Raw genomic sequence first — 21,565 nt, 5'->3', positions numbered from 1 at the left:
GAAGATGATGTTCTGACTTTAGCCAAGTTGACGAGTGAATTTATCCAATCACGTTGAAAGCTTTGCTCCCTCATCTAGTAAATCATTCACAACCACAAGTCATAATTTAACCAGGAGGAGCAGAATCTCCCAGCTCACAATATCTTACAAGAATTCTACGCTCAACTGGGTTTGAATAAATTCCACTTTCATCTACCAACCAATTTCACCACAAGCCAATGATTTCAAATTACAAGCAAAAGGTCACTATATACGCAGTTAGAGACTAATGGCTACACACACATGAGCCAGTTAAAAGACCACAAACCACTCATTACATAAATAGTCAAGCATTTATGAAGCTGTTAATCATAATGTCTCTCCAATTAAACATTGGGAAGATTAAAGCCATTGATCAGAGCTGCCGTCACAAAGACTATCCCTGTATCACTCAACCTAACCCCTTCTCCAGTGCCTGTCTCAGGGTGAGCAATATAGCATCCTGTTTGACCCTGACTGAGCTCATGGCTCCCTCTGCCCCCATCTCCCCTTTGTCAGAGACCCCCGCTTTCCATCTCCATGGCACCACTCATCTCTGCTTTTGCCTCACTCCTGTCTGCCATCAAATCTCTCGCACATCCTTTTTTTTCACCACCCGATTACACGGCTCCAAAGCCGTTCCTTCTTATACCTTCTATTCTGACCTCATCCAGGGCCCTCCCACACCGGCCTCATCCAGGAGCCTGCAGCCCATACCCTATCTCACAGTATTACCACTTGGCCATCATCCTTGCACTCCATGATCTACGTTCATTCCTGCTTTGTGAATCTCTCGATTGTTGAGCCCAACTTTAAAACCTCCTGCTCGAATCACTCTGTACTCCTACCCTTGATTGTCTTCTTACCTTCCAGAAGAGAGAGGACCAGAGGTAGAATGTTCAGCCCCTCGAGTCTGCTCTGTCATTCAACAGGATCACGGCTGATCTGATATTCCTCATGTCCACATTCCTGCATTTGCCCTATCACCCATGACTCCTTGACTGACCCGTGGACTGTCCAACAATGTTCTCTTCTGTATCCACTACTCCATTCCCCTCACTATTGTCAGTGACCCTAAGACCTGGTATTTCCTCCATAACCTTTTCCATTTCTGTATCCTCCATAAAGGCTCTCCTTACATTCCAATTCTCCTACCAGGCTTGAGCCACCCTGCCCAATATCCTGACCTCTCCATCTTTGGTTTGCTATCAATGTTTGTTCGATTACACTCCCAGGAAGCACCTGGAGACAGATTCTGGCTATAAAGTTTCTATAGAATTGCAAGCTGCTGACATTAACCTCAATTACATTTGCCTATACCCGTGTTTGTGTTTTTGCTGCTGTTTACCTATTATTTACTTACCTATGCTACCTAACTGTGATCTGCCTGTATTGCTCACAAGACAAAGCTTTTCACGGTGCCTCGGTACATGTGACAATAAATTCAATTCAATTAACAGTACAACAGTCAAAAACCTCACTGTGTATAGTCCAATGGTGCAATATAAAAATATTACATACTTGATACTGGAACTTGGGGAGTCTTCACCACTGTGAAAAATAAACAAAATCCACTGAATATGTGCCATCTGTAAGAAAGGATCTGCACAATAATCTAATTATATCTTAAGTTGTATCAGGAACCAGCAAATAAAGGGAGTTGGGGGTCTTGGTAAATAATTCACAGGAAGTTAACGTGCAGGTACAGCTAACAATTAGGAAGGCAATCCGAACGTTTTAGACTTCATTGTGAGGGGTCCTTAATACAATGGTACAGAAAATGTACAGCCATTTTTCAGTGTTTTACTAAGATCACACTTGAGTACAATGTCCTGCTTTGTGGTCTCATTGCCAAAGAAGGTTTCCGTTCCATGGCAGAGGTTTCATTACCCTGATCCCTGGGGGTGAGGGGGTTGGCCCAAGAGCAGCGAGCCTTCCTTTAACCTCGTTGTTGGGGAGAGGTGGGTGTTGCTGGCTGGGGCAGGCCACCATTTGTCTCCCAGCTCAAATTGCCTTTGAGAAGGTGGTGGTAAATCACCTCCTTGAAGCGCTGTAGGGCTGGTGGTGCATATAGACCGATGGTGCCACTAGAACGGGATTCTCCAGGATTTGGAACAGTGACAGATGATCTCAGTGAGACGTGTATAGGGTAGATGCTGAGATGCGGTTTCTCCTGACTGCAGTCTATATCCAGGAGGGAGAAAGTCAGGAGGAAACCTCAGCCACTTAGACCTGAAATGATGAGAAATACTTCACTCAGAGCCTTATTATGCTATGGAATTCTCTTGCCAAGAGACTTTGGTGTTCAGTCGATGAATATAATCATGATGGATGTTGGGTGCTAAGGGAGTCAGGGATAGAAGGATTGGGCAAGAAAGTGGAGTTTAGGTAGAACGTCAACTGTGATCTGTCAGATCTGGATCAGGCTGAGGGGACAGATCGCGTATGCCTGTTCCGAGATGTTATGTTCTTGCATGCTTGAGAAAACACCAACACTCACCAGACATGCAACTAAGCATTGTAGCGACTCTATAATTTGATGTGATAAATGGTGAATTTCCAAAGCATTCTGTCAAACCTTGGGCAGTGCCTGTGCCTCAGTGTGAGGTGAAGGATACAACGCAGTAGGAAAGGTTGGAAATTACACTGCAGGGAAATTAGCATTCAAGACAGAAAGACAGGCTAACCTTCAACTAAAATCTAACACACACTCTTTATTACAGAATTCCAACTCTCACTATTTCTTCTGAAACGTTCTGCTATTCTATTCCAGTCAGTGTTAATCCTGGCTAGATCCTAATACTGTTCTCTATCATATAATGGCGGACACTCTCCCTTGTGGTATTAAGGAGCTCTACATAGCACCCACCTCTAACCAGGGCTAACTGTGAGGTTAGGATTCCCACTGCCTCCCACCCCTACTGAATCCAAATGGAATTCCAATTCTTATCCTCAAAATAGTTCCGCTAAGCCTTTTCCAAATAAAAGGAGGGAAAGGGTTTTCTTTTTCCAGAATGAAAACAGAAGAATATCAGAAGGAAAATTGTGATGCATCAAATTCAGTTGACACAAACCCCCCCCGATGTTTGGAAGGTACGAACTGTTCCTGCTGACAGGATGGAAAACCTGGTGGGCCAATGGCAGAGTTCCACGTGGGTAACTCTGAATTAGTCGAATGTGTTGGAGCTTGTTGCCTGTACAGAGTGGGCCATGACTGTACGAGACTCCCAGAACATAAAGGAGCAGGACGTTGGTGACCAGGCCCACAACCAGGGTCTTTACACGGTGCCTGTGGAGAGCAGGCATGGAAATTCTGAGCGAGAGAGAGTGCGCGCACGCGTGAGTGAGTGAGAGAGAGAGAGAGAGAGCGTGTGTGTGTGTGTGTGTGTGTGTGTGTGTGTGTGTGTGTGTGTGAGAGACAGTGGGGGAGGGAGAGAGAGAGAATAAGAGGAGAGAGAGGGGAGAGAGAGAGAGAGAGAGAGAGAGAGAGAGAGAGAGAGAGAGAGAGAGAGAGAGAGAGGACGGGGGTGGGGGGGAAAGAGAGAGAGAGAGACGGAGAGAGAGGGCGAGGGAGAGTGAGACAGTGCATGTGAGAGACGGGGGGGGGGGGGGGAAAGAGAGAGAGAGAGAGAGAGAGAGAGAGACAGACGGGGGTGGGGGGAAAGAGAGAGAGAGACGGAGAGAGAGGGCGAGGGAGAGTGAGACAGTGCATGTGAGAGACGGGGGGGGGGGGGGGTAAAGAGAGAGAGAGAGAGAGAGAGAGAGAGAGAAAACACATATGGAGGGGACACACAGATTTGGAAAGACAAACCTCATGTGAGTGGAGAGATGACTCGGAATAAGATGAACTTTACTACACAACTAACCAGAGACTGAGAAAACTAAATCCACAGGGAAACATTGTTCAATTATCTTTGAGAGTAACTTCACCTTGCTGTCATTGCATTCAAACACAAACCTGGTTTGTTCACTTGTTTAATCTCGTTGTAACGTTTCTGCAGAACGTTCTTAGCACTGCCACTCTTCTGCTTGACACTATTGTATTGGTTGGTAATGCTGGGTGGGGAAAATACAACACACACACACAAGAATGTGAACCACCAAAACACAGAGTTCAGGAAACTGCTCCATGTCAACAATGTATATACCAACACGTTGCCGTACAGTTAAATAGAAGATAAACTTAATCAGTAAATACAGATTGATCCCCCCAGTAAACTTGATTAATTAATTAATCTTGAGACTAACTTTCTTGGACCTTGGAGTTTTTTCTAAAGCGTCTTCCTTCCTTTTTGGTTAGTTTCCCATGAGGTGCTACCTCAGTTATGTGCTGCACCTGAATGTGGGTAAGATGGCCAACCCAGCTGAGATCGCCACCTTGTGGCTCATGTCAGCACCATCCTCATTCAGCACTGGCTAGCAACCACTGTAGTGATGTTGATGGGTTAGGTTATGCTCCATAAACACGGCATGCTTCCCCTACTCATCATCCTCCCCTTCTGAACAGTCACATCGGATTCGAAATGGTAATGCTATTTCTCTCTCTTCAGATGATGCCCTACCTGCTGAGTTTCTCCAGCATTCCGTGTGTCTGTATTCATTCTCAGGGAATCCAGACAGTGTGGAAACAAGCCTTTCAGCCCGACATGTCCACACCGACCCTCCAAAGGGTAACCCACCCAAATCCATTCCCCTACCCTATTACTCTACATTTACCCCTGACTAATGCACCTAACCTACACATCCCTGAACATTGTGGGCAATTTAGCCTGGCCAATTCATCCTAACCCGCACATCTTTGGACTGCGGGAGGAAACCCACGCAGACACGGGGAGAATGTGCACACTCCACACAGACAGCTTCCCGAGGCTGGAATCGAACCCGGGTCCCTGCCGCTATGAGGCAGCAGTGCTAAACACTGAGCGACACCAATGGTGGTGGCGACCCACGGTTTGGGAATTTCTGTTTCACACCTTCCCTGGGAAGCTAGCCTTCACTAGACAAAACTGCCAATATTCATACACATGTAGAAGATAAAGGGGGCGTTAGGTTCCGTTTCCAAGGGTTTGTAAGGTACAAGCTAAGAGGGTGGCTTTCGGACTTACTCATCTCCAATTGTTAAGGCTTCAGGGTCAGTCGGAGGGATTATAAAACAAACAGCAGGTGCCTTCTGTTTCTGGCCAGCTGTATCAGACACTTCCCAGTGAGTTCCATTGAGGTTCTTATTCAGTGTATACCTCTCTCCACGCTGGATATGTGCCTGCAAAATCAGGAAAGTAAAACACCTGCTAACAACTTCCCAGGTCCATTTAAGGCAAGCTACCTGCTTGATAACTGCATGGAATTCGCAAGGCTAAATATTCTGGTAAAACTGTCACCAAAAGAAAAACATGAATCCTTAAATCTGTGGTTCTGAAATGCAGTTTAAAAAATAAGAATGGAATGATGATACCAATCTCACATGATCGCATTGAACAGCTGGAGGGGCTGAATGGTCTCCTCCTGTTCCGTAAATTCCCCGAGGCTAAAGTGAAGTCTCTCTCTCTGGTGGCACTCCTGCCTTTTGGAACGCGACTCGTCTCAGAAACAGACTGAATTTCTCGTCTTCCCACACAATGCCTAGCATTGTGCCCACCACCACTATACCCCCCACGCTGCGGGTGCCATTAATGGCAACTTCCTGATTGTCCACTGATGTCAAACCTGAGCCACCATTCAGAGAGGGCACACTCAACGCCAACAGAAACAGGCGTAACTTTGGGAACCGTTTCCAAAGCAAAGTGCTCCTGTTACACATATCACACCCTGACAGCTGGCAGACTGCAATATTCAACCCCACAGCCTAACAGACAGGATAAACGAGTCAGACCAAACCCATCCACACTTCTTCAGGAGGCTGAGAACATTCGGCATGCCCACAATGACGCGTACCGATTTTTATAGATGCACCACAGAAAGCATCCTATCTTGGCATGGCAACTGCTCTGACTAAGAAATTGCAGGGAGTTGGGAACACAGCCCAGTGATGGGGTCGCATGTCGGCCAGCAGATTTCCCTTCACTAAAGAGCATTAGCGATCTGATTGGTGGTACCATTGCAATTAGTCTAGCATTTCATTCCAGACTTCACTGAATGCAATTGTCACCATTTGGCACGGGGGAGGGGGGAGTGGGATTTGAACCATATCCTCAGTGACCGTCACTTCAAGCCCCGCCTACCATCACCCTTTCTCGGCAATGAGTGTCAGACCTACTCAAGAGGGAGGTTCTTACTTCTTCTGCTTCAAAGTCACAAAGAGCCTCGACTGGGACGGGCTTCGGAGGGTTGGCACGCCGATACTTCAGAGGCAGCACCTGATGGCTACGTTTCTTCAGGGTTTTCACCGCATCATCGTACTTGTCCAGCGCTCGGTCCTGGTCCTGTAGTGGGAGAGGCAGCAATCATTAGCATTGATCATGCCTTTGGCTCTCTTCAATAACACTATCCTTGAGCATTGCTGTGAGTGACTTCAGCTGCCATGATCACAGCCCCCAAGGGACACTGGTTACATATTAGATTAGATTCCCTACAGTGTGGAAACAGGCCCTTCGTCCCAACAAGTCCACACTGACCCTCCGAAGAGTAACCCATCCAGTCCCATTCTGACTAATGCACCTAACACTATGGACAATTTAGCATGGCCAACTCACCTAACCTGCACCATCTTTGGACTGTGGGAGGAAACCGGAGCACCCGGAGGAAACCCACACAGACACAGGGAGAATGTCACCCAAGACTGGAATCGAACCTGGGACCCTAGTGCTGTGAGGCAGCAGTGCTAACCATTGAGCCACTGTGCCACCCATATCCACAAACAGTAACTAGTGAGCTACAAACGAGGAATTGTTTTGATGATTTTAAGAGATTTCCTACACTTCTCATGTTTTCGGAGATAAACCGGTTCAATGAAACAACAAGGGGGTGAGCTTCAATTGTGAAAACCTGGCCCATGAAACTTGGGGCTGGGAGACGGAATTATCCAACAGACCAGACACCTCAGTCTCTCGCACCTCTGCTGGGACCTCAGACTCTCAATGTTAGACACAGGCTGCACAGGTTGAATCAATCTCCCATAGATCAGCTCCAAGTTTAACCGGGGAGGTAAAGAAAAAAGTTAAAAATTTTATTGCCCCAAATTTCTCTCCAGCAGGCAATGTTACACAAAATAAAGTGAACTGCAGTTTTTTTGTTGACTATGCATTGCCAGGTGCCACCCTCACAGTCAGTGAAAATTGCCTTTGCTCATTCTTGCAATGCTGAAGCTCAAATAATGGGCAGACTCTTGACATCTGCTTGGAGTTAATTACCGGTACCTGCCGTCCTGAGGGCAAAAGGGTGATGACACCGTAGCGATGCAGGAGATTTATAAAATCGTGAGGGGTAGAGGTAAGGTGATTGGCACATGTCTATTCCCTTTGGGTAAGGGATTTCAAGATGGGGGGCATATTGTTAAGATGAGAGGAGAAATATTTTAAAAAAGACGAGGGGGCAACTTTATTTGGGGTTTGTGTGTGGAGTGAACTTGCAGAGGAAGTGTTGGTTGTGGGTACAGTTATAACGTTTAAAAGACATTTAAGTAAGTACATGAATAAAAAATATTTGGAGGGATATGGGTCAGAAGCAGACCTGTTTAGTTTGGGACTACGTTCAGCATGGACTAGTTGGACTGAAGGGTCTGTTTCCGTGCTGTACGTTTCTATGACTGCGCACAGAACAACTGAAGTTTAGCAGTCACTCAATAGTCAAAAAAGGATAGTGTAGAACAGTTTCACCTTGACCTTGGAGGTCAGCGTGGCTGATCGATTTTATATTGCCCTTTCTCAGGCACAGAGACTTTGCAACGGATGCAGTTGGTTTGACTTACTTCAAGGTCGCGGAGCAGAGTCTGAAGCTGGAATTCATCCTTGAATTCTGGGTTGTATTTCTGATCCAGGTCAGTGTCAACTTTCTTCAGAAGGTCCTGCATGTCCTTCGCATCTTTGTAAAACTAACGGATTGAAATAGAAAAGAGGTAAAAGGTGTCATTCCAGGACGTGAATTCAGACAGGAAGGTTTCACCATTTTCTTAAGTAGTTTGAGGCATTCTTGGTCAGGAAGGGAATCGAGGGTTATGAGGAAAAAGCAGTAAAGTTATTCATTCACAGGAATAGAGGGGGTCTCTGACTACACCAGAATTTATTGCCCATCCCGAATTGCCCAGAGGGCAGTTCAGAGTCAACTACCTTGTGGTATCTGGAAAAGTGCAGCAGGTCAATTTTTCAGCTCGGATCTCCAGCATGTACAGTCCTCACTTTCTCCTACCTTGTGGTATCACAAAGTAACACTGAGCGATCAGATCAGCAATGATCAACCATTGAATGGCAGAGCAGACTCAATGGGCTGAATGGTCTCATCAGTGGACAGAAAAAAAGAGGCTTCTGGATTAGTGATGCTGGAAGAGCACAGCAGTTCAGGCAGCATCCGAGGAGCAGTAAAATCGACATTTCGGGCAAAAGCCCCTTTATTCCTGATGAAGGGCTTTTGCCCGAAACGTTGCTTTTCCAGCTCCTCGGATGCTGCCTGAACTGCTGTGCTCTTCCAGCATCACTAACCCAGAATCTGGTTTCCAGCATCTGCCGTCATTGTGTTCACCTAGAAAAGAGGCTTCTGTCAACTTACTGCTGGCCATCCAATGTTGCCATTCGTGGAGATGGGTTGTCGCTTTTGGAACTGAAGATGGAAATTCCTCTTCCCCTTCAACTAACGGGAGCACAACTTTATAATGGCTGGAAATCAGGTATATCTTCCTCTCCAGGAATTAAAACAGGGTGTGCACTAGAAACAGCCCTAAGAAGAGCAATACTAACAGGCTGCAGCTATCTGCATGGATTTTGTTACTCACATGGGTAACCGATTGTATTAAAACAGAGAATGATGGAGAAACACAGCAGGCAACACCTGTGGAGAGAAATAGAGTGAAGGTTTTGAGCCCATTGACCTTTTATCCATCTGACGAAGGAGTCACTGGACTTTAAGACTTAACTGTTTTTGCCTACAGATGCTGCCAGACTAAGTTTCTCCAGCACTCACTTGTTGTTTCAGATTCCCAGCATCCATTGTTATCTGTCTCTATTTCACCTATTGTCTTATTCAGGTCATTGACATGAAATACTAACTCTGTACCTCTCCTACTGCTCCAGTACGTTCGGTTTATATTGTAGATTTCGAACATCTGCAGTAGTTTGCTTCCGTATCGTACGGCTTTTGTTTTGCAAATGTTTCTTTACTCAGCTATTGTGCCAACCTATAAAAACCGATCTGAAGTGGAATCAAAGGGAGTGAAACTGGCAGCTTTAAAACAATATTGAACAAACAAAAGAGGACAACTGCTTTCCTATCGTCCAGACCTCGTTCGGCTTTTCAGTCAGTTCTTTAATGAAACACCATAGCAATTGTAAATTGGAAAGGTGCCAAGATACAATGAAACCCATAGCAACAGGAGAGCTTTGTGTTTAGTCATTGTATTAACTGCTGACCCAAAATTAATGGGCAGTGTCTTTGATTTATCAAAGTAGATGGAGGCTGCTTGGTGCAGTGTCTTTGATTTATCAAAGTAGATGGAGGCTGCTTGGTGCAGTGTCTTATACCTCAGGCACCCAAGATGGAAGCCAATCCAGATCCATGACATGCAAGACTCCTCTTTGCAATTGGTGGAACAATCCTAATTTAAGTTTCTGTGCTTTCTCAGTCCTAACGGGTATAGGTTCACGTGCAAAGTCACACAACATGGTATGCAAATTGTACCCGCACACCAAAGTAAAATACTCCAAATACCTTTATCTCCTACAAATGCCCACAGCAAAATGCAAACAACTGACCTCTGGGTCACTTTATCTGCCAATGGGATTAAAATCATCAGAAGGGAAACTGGTAACTATAAAGCGGCACATTGGTTTATTTAAATTCAATCCTGGAGTTTGGACATCACTGGATTTATTTATTTGACTAGCACTTGTTGTCGGGAGGGGAGGTTAAGAATTTAACTTTGCAAAACTCCCGTGATACAGGAATGATTCCATTAGGCTGGATGATAGCGCATTTAATTCTTTGATTTAAAAATAGGGAACAATCAAAAAAGTAGGAAACTAAAGGCAAATTAGTTTATTATCTGTCACAGGGAAAATGTTAGAAGTTATAACAGGGCACTTAGAGACGTTCAAGGTAATCAGGCAGTATCAACATGGTTTTGTGAAACAGAAATCATGTTTTACCAATCTGTTGGAGGTCTTTGAAGTGGTAACACGTGCTATAGATAAAAAGGGGAACCAGTGAATGTAGATTTCCAGGCTGCATTTGATAAGGTGCCACAACAAAAGCCACTGCGGAAAATAAAAGCTGATGGTGTAGGGGCAACATATTGGCATGGATGGATGATCGACTGGCTAACAGAAGCAGAGTAGATGTGAATGGGTCTTTTCATTTTGGCAAGATGTAAGCAGTGGTTTGCCACAGGGATCGGTGCTGGTATCTCAATGGTTTCCAGTGGAGATAAATGACTTGGATGGAAGTCATTCATGTGGTTGGTCAGAAAGTAAGTTGTGAAGAGGACACAGGCCAGGTTACAACAAGATATTGATAGGTTAGGTAAGTAGGCAAATGGAGTATGATGTGGGAAAATGTGGCGTTGTCCATTTTGGCAGGAAGGATAGACAAGGAGCATGTGAACTAAATGGTGAGAGATAACAAAACTCTGAGATACTAAATGAATACTCGTGCATGAACTGTAAAAAGTTAATACTGGATTAGTGGTGCTGGAAGAGCACAGCAGTTCAGGCAGCATCCAACGAGCAGCGAAATCAACGTTTCGGGCAAAAGCCTTTATTCCTGATGAAGGGCTTTTGCCCGAAACGTCGATTTCGCTGCTCGTTGGATGCTGCCTGAACTGCTGTGCTCTTCCAGCACCACTAATCCAGTATTTGGTTTTCAGCATCTGCAGTCATTGTTTTTACCTTGTAAAAAGGTTAATATCCAGGCACAGCAAGTAATTTGGAAAGTTAATAGAATCTTATCATTTATTGCAATGGGAATTCAACACAAAAGTAGAGGTTATCTTCAGTTGTACAGGGCACTGGTGACCCCTTATCTGAAGTACTATGCATGGTATTGGTACCTTATTTAAGGAAAAACATCAAATAGGCAGTTCAGAAAAGACAGACTTTACTAAAATCTGGAATTGGAAAGCTGTTTTATGAGGAAAGGTTGGACAAATGTATACCAGTTTAGAAGATTAGAAGGCGACTTGATTGAGACATCTCAAAGTCCTGAGGGGTCGTGACAGGGACGATGTGGAGATGCTTCTGCTTATGAGAGAATCTAACACGAGGGGTCACTGTTTAAAAGTCAGGAGAATAGACAAGTTGCTTTTTCTCAGAGGGTTGACAGTCTTTGAAACTTGGTGAAAATTTCACAGACAGAGATGGACTAATTCTTGTTAAAGGGTGAAACGTTAACAGGGCCATGTAGAATCGGGGGTTTAAGGTTACAATCAGATCAATCCAGACCTTATTCAGTGGTCGAACAGACTTGAGGGGCTGAATGGCCTAGTCCTGATCCAGAATTGTATGTTTAGATGCACGTTACTGTGGGTCCAGAGACACACATAGACCAGGTCAGTAAGGACAGCAGATTTCTTTTCCTAAAGAACATATTGACCTTATTTTTAAGATGAGAGGAGAAAGATTTTTAAAAAAAACTATTTTGCATAGAGTGGTTCGTTTGCCAGATGAATGTCCAGAGGAAGTGGTGGAAGCGAGTACAGTTACAAAGTTTAAAAGACATTTGGATAAGTACATGAATAGCAAATATTTGGTGGGATATGGGCCAAACAAAGGCAGGTAGGAGTAGTTTAGTTTGGGATTCTGGTCAGCATGGACTGATTGGACCAAAGGGTCTGTTCTGTGCTGTATGGATCCATAACTCGATTAGTAAGTCAAATGTGATTTTTAAGACAATGTTGCCATTAAACCAGACTTTTATGGAATTTTAGTTTCACCATCTTCCAGCCTAGCCCAGTGCCATTCCTTCTGTCACCATCATTGATGATGGTAAAATGATGCCAATGTGCTGACCTACAGGGGGAGCTTTGCATCAAGTTGCTTTATAAAACACTGGCAAAAGTGGCATTGTTACACCAGCACACAGGCTGCAGTGGTTCAAGGGGTCAGCTGACCACCACTTTATCAAGGGCAAGAGGGCAGTTGGCGGTAACAGCTGGCCCAGCCATTGCTGCCCACACCACTGAATGAATTCTTGTTACCCCAAATTGTTCCAAATTCACGTGATGCTCAAATTGGACCTCTTGACTTGAATTCATTGCAAAGAAATTTTACGACTAACTTATTTCTCAGCAAACGTTATCCCAAACTTTCTCACCTTCTTTGGGACACCCAGAGATTTTGTTTTTTTCTGTATTGCAGTTGAGAATTATCTTTATGACAGACCACCCGAGTTTTAGGAGTGGTTCTGAAATGGGGGGATTTGGGGAATATGAGAGCGCGTATGAGAGGGGAAGGTGGTTATGAAGGGGATAGAGATGATATGGGATGGGTGGAAGGGGGATGAGGGAGCATCTAAGTGATGCTGGGAGCCGGGCTGCTGTCCCCAAGTCCTGATTAAGGGCTTTTGCCCGAAACGTCGATTTCGAAGCTACTTGGATGCTGCCTGAACTGCTGTGCTCTTCCAGCACCACTAATCCAGAATCTGGTTTCCAGCATCTGCAGTCATTGTTTTTACCTCGTCCCCAAGTCCTGAGGCAGGCCTTTGGACTTTAACATCCCCCAGGAGCCACACTCTGAGGTGGCTCATAACGTCCAAGTCTTGTCTCCGCGTTAACCTCTTGGAGACGCAAACAAGGTGGAAACGGGCAGAGGCAGTACTTGGGACTCAGAGGAAAATCCAGGTCAACGTCTTTACCCTTCCCAAGATGGAAGAGTGGTGATGGAGTTCAGCTTTTGTGGAGATTTTGTTTATCCCGAGAGTTGGTGAAGCCGTTTACCTTGTGGTAGTCATCCATATTTTTGAGGTGGTTCTCCTCACAGATCAGCAGGTTGAGGTATTCCTTCCAGTCAGCATGAACAGCTTCCATGTGAGCCTGAAGGAGAGTCACAGAGTCATAAAGTCATCCAACACAGATGAGGCCATTCAGCCCATCGAGTCTGTGCCAACCCATCTGCACTAGCCCCACTTTCTTGAACTTGGCCTGTAACCTTGAACTGCTCATCCTGTACTTTGTAAAGGCCTCCTGCTTCTATTACCCTCCCAGGCAGTGATTTCCAGATGCCCACTACCCTCTGGGTGATAATAAATTCCTCAAAACCTCCTGCTCGTAACATTAACATATGCCCCCTCATTCTAATCAGCTCATTGGCATTCAAATTATTGACGAATAGGTCCTCAAGATTCAGTCCTAGCTTTTCAGACACATCTGCAGAAATATTTAAACCAGAAGGAAGTTTGTTATTCTTCTTTTGTGAGATATGGATAACATTGGAAATGCCCACAGTTGCGACCAATCCCTGACTGTGTTCAAGCAGCTCACTAGGGCATCAGGAAATGAATGTGGAATCTCCAGCTGAAGGCTGCAACACTCAGGAGCTGAAGGGGGTTCATTGAATATTTTTAATATAGAAATGGATAGATACTTGCTAGACGGGAGAGTCAAAGTGGTATCGGGTACAAATGGAAATGCAGAATTTAAACAGGTCAGCTGTGATGTAATTGAATGATGGGAGCAGGTCTGGACGGCTGAATGATCTCCACTTGTTCCTATTTCAAATGTTAGTTGATGCATCGATGGAATGCACTGCCTGGATTTGTGGAGGAGACAGGTCTAATCAAGAGGAACATTGGATAGAAATGGTGAGCAGGGATTTGAGGAAAAGGCTGAAGATTGGCCAATAGGGGATAGAATCGGTGTCTGTGTAATGGGCCGAATGGCTTCCTGCTGCACCGTAACTTGTGATTCAGTCTCACACACACATGGTTTTAACGGCATCATTGGGGATCGCCTCTATTACCTCAATAGCGTTCTTTCCTGGGTGATTTGCCTTTAACAGTTTGTTGCCTTCATCGTGCAGTTTGTTAACAGTCATTTCCTTTGCCTCGAGGTGTCGGCCCACAAAGCTCTGCAAACACACAAACGAGCTGATTATTGGCAATGCCCACCCTCTCCCTCATCCTCCTGGAACAGGGGCAAGAAAACAGTAAAACTACTGAAACAGAATCAGCTTGCTGACTTCAAGATGATGTTCCAGCATGGCCAGCATCTTCTTTCACAAGTATTATTGTTTTTATTTATTGTTTCATCCACCTGGTGCTGACTCTTACAGAGATATGGCTGCAATGTACAGATGTACACTTGGATTATTGCCCGGATGTGAGCCGTATTTGTCTGGACCATGGTGTTGATCCCACCCAGAAACTGGGATATTGGTCACCGTGACATTCACACCAGAGGCTGGGACATTGGTCACCATGAATGGCTGAGGATCCTGGGATTGTATTCATTGGAGTTTAGAAGGTTAAGGGGAGATCTAATAGAAACTTAGAAGATAATACATGGCTTGGAAAGGATGGACGCTATGAAATTGTTTCCGTTAGGCGAGGAGACTAGGACCCATGGACACAGCCTTAGAATTAGAGGGGGTCATTTCAGAACAGAAATGCGGAGACATTTCTTCAGCCAGAGAGTGGTGGGCCTGTGGAATTCATTGCCGCAGAGTGCAGTGGAGGCCGGGACGCTAAATGTCTTCAAGGCAGAGATTGATAAATTCTTAATGTCACAAGGAATTAAGGGCTACGGGGAGAATGCGGGTAAGTGGAGTTGAAATGCCCAGCCATGATTGAATGGCGGAGTGGACTCGATGGGCCGAATGGCCTTACTTCCACTCCTATGCCCTATGGTCCTATGACACACACCAGAAGCTGGGATATTGATCACCATGACACTCACATCAGAGGGTGCGATATTGGTCACTATGATACTCACACCAGAAGGTGGAGAGGCATCAACATTCCCATTGCTCATTCATCTCCAAAACATCCCAATCCCAGTTGGGAAATGGTGATCTGGCTTGTAGTTGGGGAAGTGTCACTAACAGGTTTGTAGATGGGTAATGGTAACCAGTCCGATTTGTAGATGGGGAATGGTAACCAGTCCGGTTTGTAGGTGAGGAATGGTAACCAACCCTGTTTGTAGATGAGGAATTGTAACCAATCGGGTTTGTAGTTGGGGAATAGTCACTAACAGGTTTGTAGATGGGGAATCGTAACCAATCCGGTTTGTAGATGAGGAATTGTAACCAATCCGGTTTGTAGTTGGGGAATCGTAACCAATCCGGTTTGTAGTTGGGGAATCGTAACCAATCGGGTTTGTAGTTGGGGAATAGTAGCCAATCTGATTTCCAGCTGATTATAAACTGAAAGTCAAAACTTTTACTGAGACTTAAATATTTGTCTGGATCATTGTTTCCAGTTTGGAATCTTTTATTTTAAATGTTAAAATGGTAAATGTATATTTTAAAAAGATATACCTCAGGGCACCATCACTGATGGTCAGCTTCAGGCTGGGTCTGGCCAATGCACAGGAGCAGTTCACTGGGTTGACCTCCCAACCTTGGAATGGGGGTGACCCACAGATTTGGTAGGGATGAGCATAATTAACAAAAAGGTTGTGAATGTCATTATTTCAGGTTGACTCTCATTCTTGCCATCCTGCTGAAGTGACAGTTGATGATGTGTTTGGATTAAATGACTATGAATTTCCATCTGCTGCTTTACAGGTTGTCCATGTCCATTAACCTGACTCGGTTAACCCACAGCTGGTAACGGAGCTAACTCTGGCCTACTGATCTGAGGCAAGTGAAGACAACTCATTACAAAGTGGAAGAGCGTAAGGTATTTGACATGCTTCGTGGATAAGCTAGTCTAATAAATAACCATCTCTTTATCAGCTAATATCCACAATCGCCTCTCACTGAGTACAGGGACAAAGTTTCCAGTCACAATTACAAAGTCTTACTAGAAGGGGTTCAGACCATGGTAACTACCCACTTCCTTCACTACAGGGTACTTCATCTGCAGCACATGGTTGTCTGTAGGATCGAGAGCAGCAAGCCCCAAAGTCCCTTCAATGGGACCTTCCAAACCCGTGTTCTCCAGCACCCAGAGAGGCAGCAGGCAGATGGAAACACTGGCACCTTTGAGTTCCCTTCCAAAACACACCCTCCATCCACCCTGTCCAGGACATCCATCTCCATTCTCCAAACCCAAGAACAGCTCCCTGGGTGGAGTTGGACTGCAGTGGTTCATAGTGCAGTGACAAGGGATGGCCAATGAGTGCTGGCCTTTGTGAAAAGTAACATTTCTGACTCCACGGCCACGGTTACCTCGTACTGGCGGTGGCGACTCTTGTAGTCGAGGTTCTGGTCACTCCAGTCATAGCGCAGACGGTCTTCTTCCTGAGTGTCCATCCAGTACAGCTCGTTGGTACAGTTCTGCATGTACTCACGGAGACTGTCCAAGTCTTGCTGCCGCTGCTGGGTCCCTTTCTGCAGGACAAAAGCAAATGATTTCCTTATGACCCGTGTCTAATAACAACAGGCACCGAAACAGCTGTATACACCATTTGTTTCAAAGATCATAGAATCCCTACAGGCCATTCAGCCCAACTAGTCCACATCGACCTTCCGAAGAGTATCCACTCAAACCCATTCTCCATCACAGGGTGACCCCTATATCCGCGGAATCATCTTCCACAGTTTCAGTTACCTGCGGTTTCCCAAGGCCCGGACATGTAAAAGGGAAGGTTCCAGAAGCAGGAAGGTGTGTTGCCCATTTAAATGAATAGGTTCACTCCTTTCTGCAGTTTCAGGCTTCCGCGGTATGTCTTGGAACGTATTCCCTGCAGGTACGGGGTGGGTACCTCCACACGTACCCCTGACTAATGCACCTAACCTACATATCCCTGAACACTATGGGGCAATTTCCCATGATCAATTCACCTGACCTGCACATTGTTGGACTATGGGACGAAACCGGAGCAGCCGGAGGAAACCCACACAGACACAGGGAGAATGTGCAAACTCCACACAGACAGTCTGCCCGAGGCTGGAATTGAACCTGGATCCCTGGCGCTGTGAGGCAGCAGTGCTAACCACTGAGACACCGTGCCACCCCATTTTGTTCACTTCATCAAATCTTAGTTTCTAATTGCCGCAAGGCAGATCTTCTGCTGTCCTACTTCAGAGAGCAAGCTCTTCACTGCCTTACACAAGGAGTGAAGGAGTCAGAGTCTCTCCAGATGTTCAGATCACAGCTCGATCATCATCTTCTTCCTTTGCAATGTCATTCAGGGACTTGTTGGAAACAAAATGATTGTTGTTCAAAAGCTCAAGCTGATCTTCTGTGTTTTCGTGTCTCCTTGATGTGGGGGAGTTGGTGTTGGACTGGGGTGGACAAAAAAAAAAATTCACCCAACACAGGTTTATAGTCCAACAGATTTATTATTTGGAAGCACTAGCTTTTGGAGCGCTGCTCCTTCATCAAGGAGCTATGGAGCAGGATCATAAGACACAGAATTTATAGCAAAAGATCACAGTGTCAAGCAACTGAAATGATATATTGAACAAAACTAGATTGCTGTTCTGGGATTTACATATTAAGGAACCGAAACCTGCAACCCATTCTAAAAGATGAAAGACTTAACAGTAATCTAGTTTTGTTCAATATATCATTTCAGTTGCTTGACACTGTGATCTTTTGCTATAAATTCTGTGTCTTATGATCCTGCTCCATAGCTCCTTGATGAAGGAGCAGCGCTCTGAAAGCTAGTGCTTCCAAATAAACCTGTTGGACTATAACCTGGTGTTGGGTGATTTTTTTTTCCCTGGCTCCTGTTAGTCTGAGAGAATGTACTGTCCTGAGATAACGGACAGGTCAGGAGTCACGGAGATGAGGAATATTTCAAAGCAAGTTGTATTTGCTTCTCTTAGCGTATTCTACAAATAATCTTGCTTACTTGTACCTTATCTCAGAGCTAGACAAGAGCACCCAGAGCAGAGACTTCAGAATTGAGTGTGAGAAAGGTGGGTGGGGAGGTGGTTTATACAGACTTACAGGCAAACTTCAAGGTACAAAGAATTAGGAGTTTGAATCTTTTGCCAGCATGCTTGTAATAAAGAGGTTTTTTGAAGCTATCCATCTCTGATTCGGAGTATGGAGTTTGTCCCACAATGCCAATTATAAAGCACAAGGGCTTTTTAATTCATTCACGCTATGAGGGTGTTGCTGCCTTGATCAGCATTTTATTGCCCAGAGGGCAGTTAAGGGTCAACCCCATTGCTGTGGGTCTGGAGTCACATGTCGGCCAGACCAGGTAAGGATGGCAGATTTCTTTCCCTAAACAATGAGTATTCCCTGACAATCAGCAGTGGTCAGCATTAGACTCTTTAATTCCAGATATTTAGTCATGGCAAGATTTAAACCAACATCCCCAGAACATCATCTAGACCTCTGGGTTGATAGTCCAGCAATAATACATTAGGCCATTGCCTCCCCACAAGACTGAGACAATTTATAATAAGTCTTCCATTCTCATACTCACCACCAGCTTATTGTACTTCAGTTGAATACCACTGACGTAGTCCTGTTGAAAGTGGAAATCAAGTTATAGAGAAGTGAGAGTCCGGAGAGAGTAGACTAGATTCCTTACAGTATAGAAACAGGCCATTTGGCCCAACAAGTCCGCACCGACCCTCTGAAGAGTAACTCACCCAGACCCATTCCCTACCCTACACTTAACCCGGACTAATGCACCTAACACTATGGGCAATTTAGCACGGCCAATTCACCTGACCTGCATATCTTTTGGATTGTGGGAGGAAACCCACGCAGACACGGGGGAAACGTGCAATTTGAAAATATATTATTTCCCCAATAAAAGCTGGAGGAGGGGAGGGGTTCTCGTGTGGGTGATGACAATTGATGGGAGAGAAATGTACCAGAGTCTTTGACAATACGAGAACAAAGCTCTCACACGTGACCGCCAGCTGAATGCTGAAGTGATACAACTTTCACTGCAAGGAACCCTCAGAGTCAACCTCAAGTATCAACTAGGTTTGTCCGAGATGCACCCTAGCCAGCTGTGTGTTTCCAATATTTTCTGTTTTTATTACGCGCTCCAGGGGAATGCATTCCACTGATTTATGACCCTCTCTGAGCAGTAAATTCTCCTCATCTCTGTCTGGTTTATATCCACAAATTCTAAACCTATAACCACTCATTCGAGATTGCCCTACAGAGGTTAAAATCCTAGTTTATTGAGCCCTTTTGTTTTAATTTTCAATTTTACATAGTGGTTTTACATTGCACTACAAAACATTCCTGAGGTATCACTCTTGATGGATGTGATTGCAGGATCAGATTGTTTCATTTCAGTAGAAATAAGTTGATTTGGTATCTGGTTTTGGGATAGGCGTATGGCCTACAAAGCCAGCCTTATTATCTGTCCCTAACTGTCCCACAGCACGTGGCAACGTGCCACGTAAAACCAAATAATTTCCACATTACTTCACAGCGCACATCTTCTCTTGAACAGTACCAATAGGGTTTTTGGCACAATCTGGAAGGTTTATGGTCAAGGTAAAAACAATGACTGCAGATGCTGAAAATCAAATACTGGATTAGTGGTGCTGGAAGAGCACAGCAGTTCAGGCAGCATCCAACGAGCAGCGAAATCAACGTTTCGGGCAAAAGCCCTTCATCAGGAGGGCTTTTGCCCGAAACGTTGATTTCGCTGCCAAGGTTTATGGTCAGTCTGGTTGAGATTAACATTCTCTTCCAGATCTATACGATCAGTCTAGTTGAGATTAATAATCTACTCCAGATCCATGTGTTCAGTCTGGTTGAGATTAACATTTTATTCTAGATTCATTAATTGATCTTTGCCCTTATTTTTCTTAGAGCAGGAGTAGGCAATTCAGTTCCTCGAGCCTCCTCCTCCATTCATTACCATCATGGCTGATCTCATCTCTGCCTCGAAACCATTTTCCTGCTCGCTCTTCATAATTCTTCAATCCATTACTCATTTAAAACGGTTCCTTCGCCTCCTTAGATTTATTCGATATTCACCACACTCCAGGGAATGCATTTCACAGATTCATGACCCTCGGTGAGCAGTAAATTCTCCTCATCTCTATCTGGTTTATATCATCTAATCCCAAAACTATGACCACGTGTTCGAGATTTCCCTACGGGAGTTAAAATCCTCTCTATGCCTTCTTTGTCAATCTCCTTTAATGGAGTTTATACCTCAATTAGATTTCCTCTCATCCTTCTAAACTAGACTCAGTGTAAGCCTAAACTGCTTAATCTCTCCTCATAAGAAAAACACATTGTAGGATTTGAACTCCTGTCATTGGAGCATGCACACAGGCCTCTGGGTTACTCATCCACCCTAAGTTTCCATCAATTTATGGCAACATTCCCATAAATATTTATTCTGCATAGAATCGGTATTGTCTCTAATGACATTCAGGAAGATTTCCCCTTCTGCAGTACAGTTGCATTTCCCAGCTGCTGACCACTTGGCTTTACCTGGTCTTCATACTTCTTGATGTGATCTCCGATTGTTTCCACCTCTTTAGTGAAGAGCTTATGTTGCTCTAGCTGCTGATCAACAAATGGCAGCTCATTGCCAAAGCCTTGGTTATTCAGTTCTGCCTAAAGGAGTGAAATGGATAGAGCAGGAATCAAAAACTTGTTCGATACAGAAAGATGGCTCCATGAGACTAGGCAAAAGGCACAATGGATAGATTGCAAATCTAACCAATTTGGACGCGTGCTAATAAATATTTAATGGAATGATTCCCTTCTGTTGTCTGCTTCTATGAATAAGTACCTTATACTGAAAGTAAGTGTCCAGGTTTACCACGTGCGTGTGTGTGCACGTGAGTATTTGTGTTTCAAAGTTTACATGGAGTTCATTACATCCATTACACACTACATTAGTGGTCCACATGTGAACAGGGGAATGACAGGGTCACGTATCCTATCCGAGGGTCTGACTCGCACAAACACAAAATGTTTGCATTCTTGAGAGTGAAATTAATTTTGTTCAAAAGGACTGTCACCAGGAAAGTGATCAATAGAATGCGGAGAGTGAGACAGTGAGAAAGGCAGCCACTGGGGCAAATTGGGCAACTCCCAGTTGTGCACCATCGCGGAGGTACAGGGACCCTGCTGGGGGGAATCCAAGGGAATGAATTCAGAAATCAACATACCTTTCCCAGTTACATGCTTTCACACATACAAAACCTCCAGGATGGACACTACTGCCAACATCCATTCGGTGTACATAATACACTTCCCAATTCACACTGCATCAGTATGTCAGTGCTTTCAGAATGGGAGACTACCAACCTTCGTCCCACCGTCACCAACTCTCTTCAACTACAACCTTATAGCTGTAACA

The 21,565-nt window shown here is 44.8% G+C and overlaps 1 protein-coding gene across 1 annotated transcript in view; it reads right to left on the bottom strand.

Annotated features, from left to right (window-relative positions):
• Positions 1-21,565, bottom strand: part of ppl (periplakin) — an 86,169-nt gene that overhangs the window by 26,780 nt on the left and 37,824 nt on the right. The window contains exons 5-14 of the mRNA XM_072560023.1: positions 20,689-20,814; positions 18,698-18,739; positions 16,482-16,643; positions 14,112-14,219; positions 13,091-13,186; positions 7,922-8,044; positions 6,291-6,437; positions 5,124-5,278; positions 3,977-4,074; positions 1,540-1,569 (exon numbers count right to left, since the gene is read on the bottom strand). Coding sequence (XP_072416124.1) covers positions 1,540-1,569; positions 3,977-4,074; positions 5,124-5,278; positions 6,291-6,437; positions 7,922-8,044; positions 13,091-13,186; positions 14,112-14,219; positions 16,482-16,643; positions 18,698-18,739; positions 20,689-20,814 — 1,087 coding nt within the window. The remainder of the gene's footprint in view (positions 1-1,539; positions 1,570-3,976; positions 4,075-5,123; positions 5,279-6,290; positions 6,438-7,921; positions 8,045-13,090; positions 13,187-14,111; positions 14,220-16,481; positions 16,644-18,697; positions 18,740-20,688; positions 20,815-21,565) is intronic.

Source organism: Chiloscyllium punctatum, chromosome 40 (genome assembly GCF_047496795.1).
Source record: "Chiloscyllium punctatum isolate Juve2018m chromosome 40, sChiPun1.3, whole genome shotgun sequence".
In the NCBI taxonomy this organism is placed as follows: Eukaryota; Metazoa; Chordata; class Chondrichthyes; order Orectolobiformes; family Hemiscylliidae; genus Chiloscyllium; species Chiloscyllium punctatum.
The sequence above is the reverse complement of the archived record's forward strand: the minus strand, read 5'-3'. Positions and strand labels throughout refer to the sequence as shown.